The sequence below is a fragment of the Loa loa genome, assembly GCF_000183805.2.
Source record: "Loa loa unplaced genomic scaffold supercont3.1761, whole genome shotgun sequence".
NCBI classification, from domain to species: Eukaryota; Metazoa; Nematoda; class Chromadorea; order Rhabditida; family Onchocercidae; genus Loa; species Loa loa.
This window is the reverse complement of record NW_018109940.1, coordinates 1-1,719: the sequence shown is the minus strand read 5'-3', so window position 1 is coordinate 1,719 and position 1,719 is coordinate 1. Positions and strand designations below refer to the sequence as shown.

Sequence of the window (1,719 nt, the reverse complement as noted above, 5' to 3'; positions counted from 1 at the left end):
TTTTTTTTTTTTTTTTTTTTTTAAGCAAAAAGCTCATTCTCAGTGTTGCTTCTGATGGAAAAATGTCGGATGAGGAGAAATCTGAATTTTTCGCAGTAACGAAATCAGCTTGGGATTTGGGATTACTTGTAACTTACATTTTCAACTTCATGCAATTGAGTGAAAGCACATGTTGAAGAAATTAACATGATTTGTCATTATATAATTCTTTATTACTTGTTCCCAGTAGCTGTCCATTAATATTTCCCAACCACTGTTATATGTGACCGTATCTGAGGCAATAAGTGTTAAATCCAAGCTGTCTTGGTTGTTAAAATATTCTGAGAAATACTCATTGCCCGGATGATCTTGCTGACCTAATAACCTTGACTAGCAATGTGATGGTTTCATGTGTTTACCAAAGTATGTCCTAACTGCGGATTTCTTCCGTTGTGCCTAAAATGTTGAACGGTTAATGACCGTTTGGTATGATAAATCGAATGACGTGCTTTTTTTTCACGCATTTGTCATTCTTCCCTTGTGTTAAAAAACTGCTGAAAGCGTAGAAAAAAATCCAATAGAATATTCGTTTCCCTATTGGCATTTTTCAGTTTTTTGATGCACCAGTGATGACGTCATTATCATTATTGTCAACACCATTTAAATTCATTAGACTGCTGGGATGCTAATTGCTTGAATTCTGGCGCTCTGTTCAGCATCACATCAGTATATGCCAAATACCAAGTGCATAAACGACAAGCAGTTATCTACTGAGGTTAGAAAAATATTACAGTAAGTATTTAGTTTCAATTGCCACTTCACTGTAGTAAATATTGTGCAACATATTTTCATTTAAACAAAGACGTCGAAAAACTTCTTTTGCTAAACATAAACGTTGCGAAACTAACGACTGCTTCCGTCACATCGCCGCTGATGTATTCGTAATGTATCCCTGCGCGAAAATAAATTGCCACAACCACATTGATATTTAAATTGATGTGTTTTGTAATGCCTTTGAAGATCACATATTCTAAGGTATGCCTTTTTACATTTGGGCCAAGTGCAGTTATATTTCTTGTGCGTCTCAAGATGTTTTGAATATTCCTTGTCCGTCTGCATAGTTGTATTACAATGACGACATTCATACTTTTGCCCAACTGAAAAACTGAATATAACATCTGTGTTTACAAATACCATTTTTTATGCCAGTTAATGAATATAACTTGAAAAATGACGGTATCAGCATAAAAAAGAAGAAAAAAGAAATTGATTAAACCATTGATCAAACCTGTCAAATGGCATTTCAACTAGCTTATACTACGAGTGTTGCTCACTTTTTTACAGTGTGTTTTTTTTTTTTTTAAACAAAAAGCTCGTTCTCAGTGTTGTACTGCTTGTTCCCGGTAATTGTCCATTAGTATTTCCTCATGTGCTATTATATGCACCCGTATCTGAAGCAATTAGTGCTAAACCTAGGTTGTTGTGGATGTTAAAGTTTTCTAAGAAATATTCATTCCCCTAATTATTATTATACACGGATCTTTCGTTGGGCATAGAATGAACATTTCTTACCTGGAATATTCTGAACTGAAGCGATGCATAACAGAAGATTGAACCAAATAATGTATGCCATCGATACAGTGAAGAACAACGCGTAGTACAGAATTTTTGAAATAGTAGAAATCCTCGAATGGAAGCTTTTTATTTCAGATTGGTTGGAATTAAACGACCAAAGGTTCG

The 1,719-nt window shown here is 34.5% G+C and overlaps 1 protein-coding gene across 1 annotated transcript; it reads right to left on the bottom strand.

Annotated features, from left to right (window-relative positions):
- Nucleotides 1-882: 882 nt before the first annotated feature.
- Nucleotides 883-1,612, bottom strand: LOAG_15296 (hypothetical protein; the record flags this gene model as incomplete). Its single annotated transcript, XM_003150788.1, has 2 exons — nucleotides 883-1,136; nucleotides 1,552-1,612. The coding sequence occupies 2 exons, from the start codon at nucleotides 1,610-1,612 to the stop codon at nucleotides 883-885; spliced, it is 315 nt and encodes a 104-aa protein (XP_003150836.1).
- Between the last annotated feature and the right edge of the window lie 107 nt (nucleotides 1,613-1,719).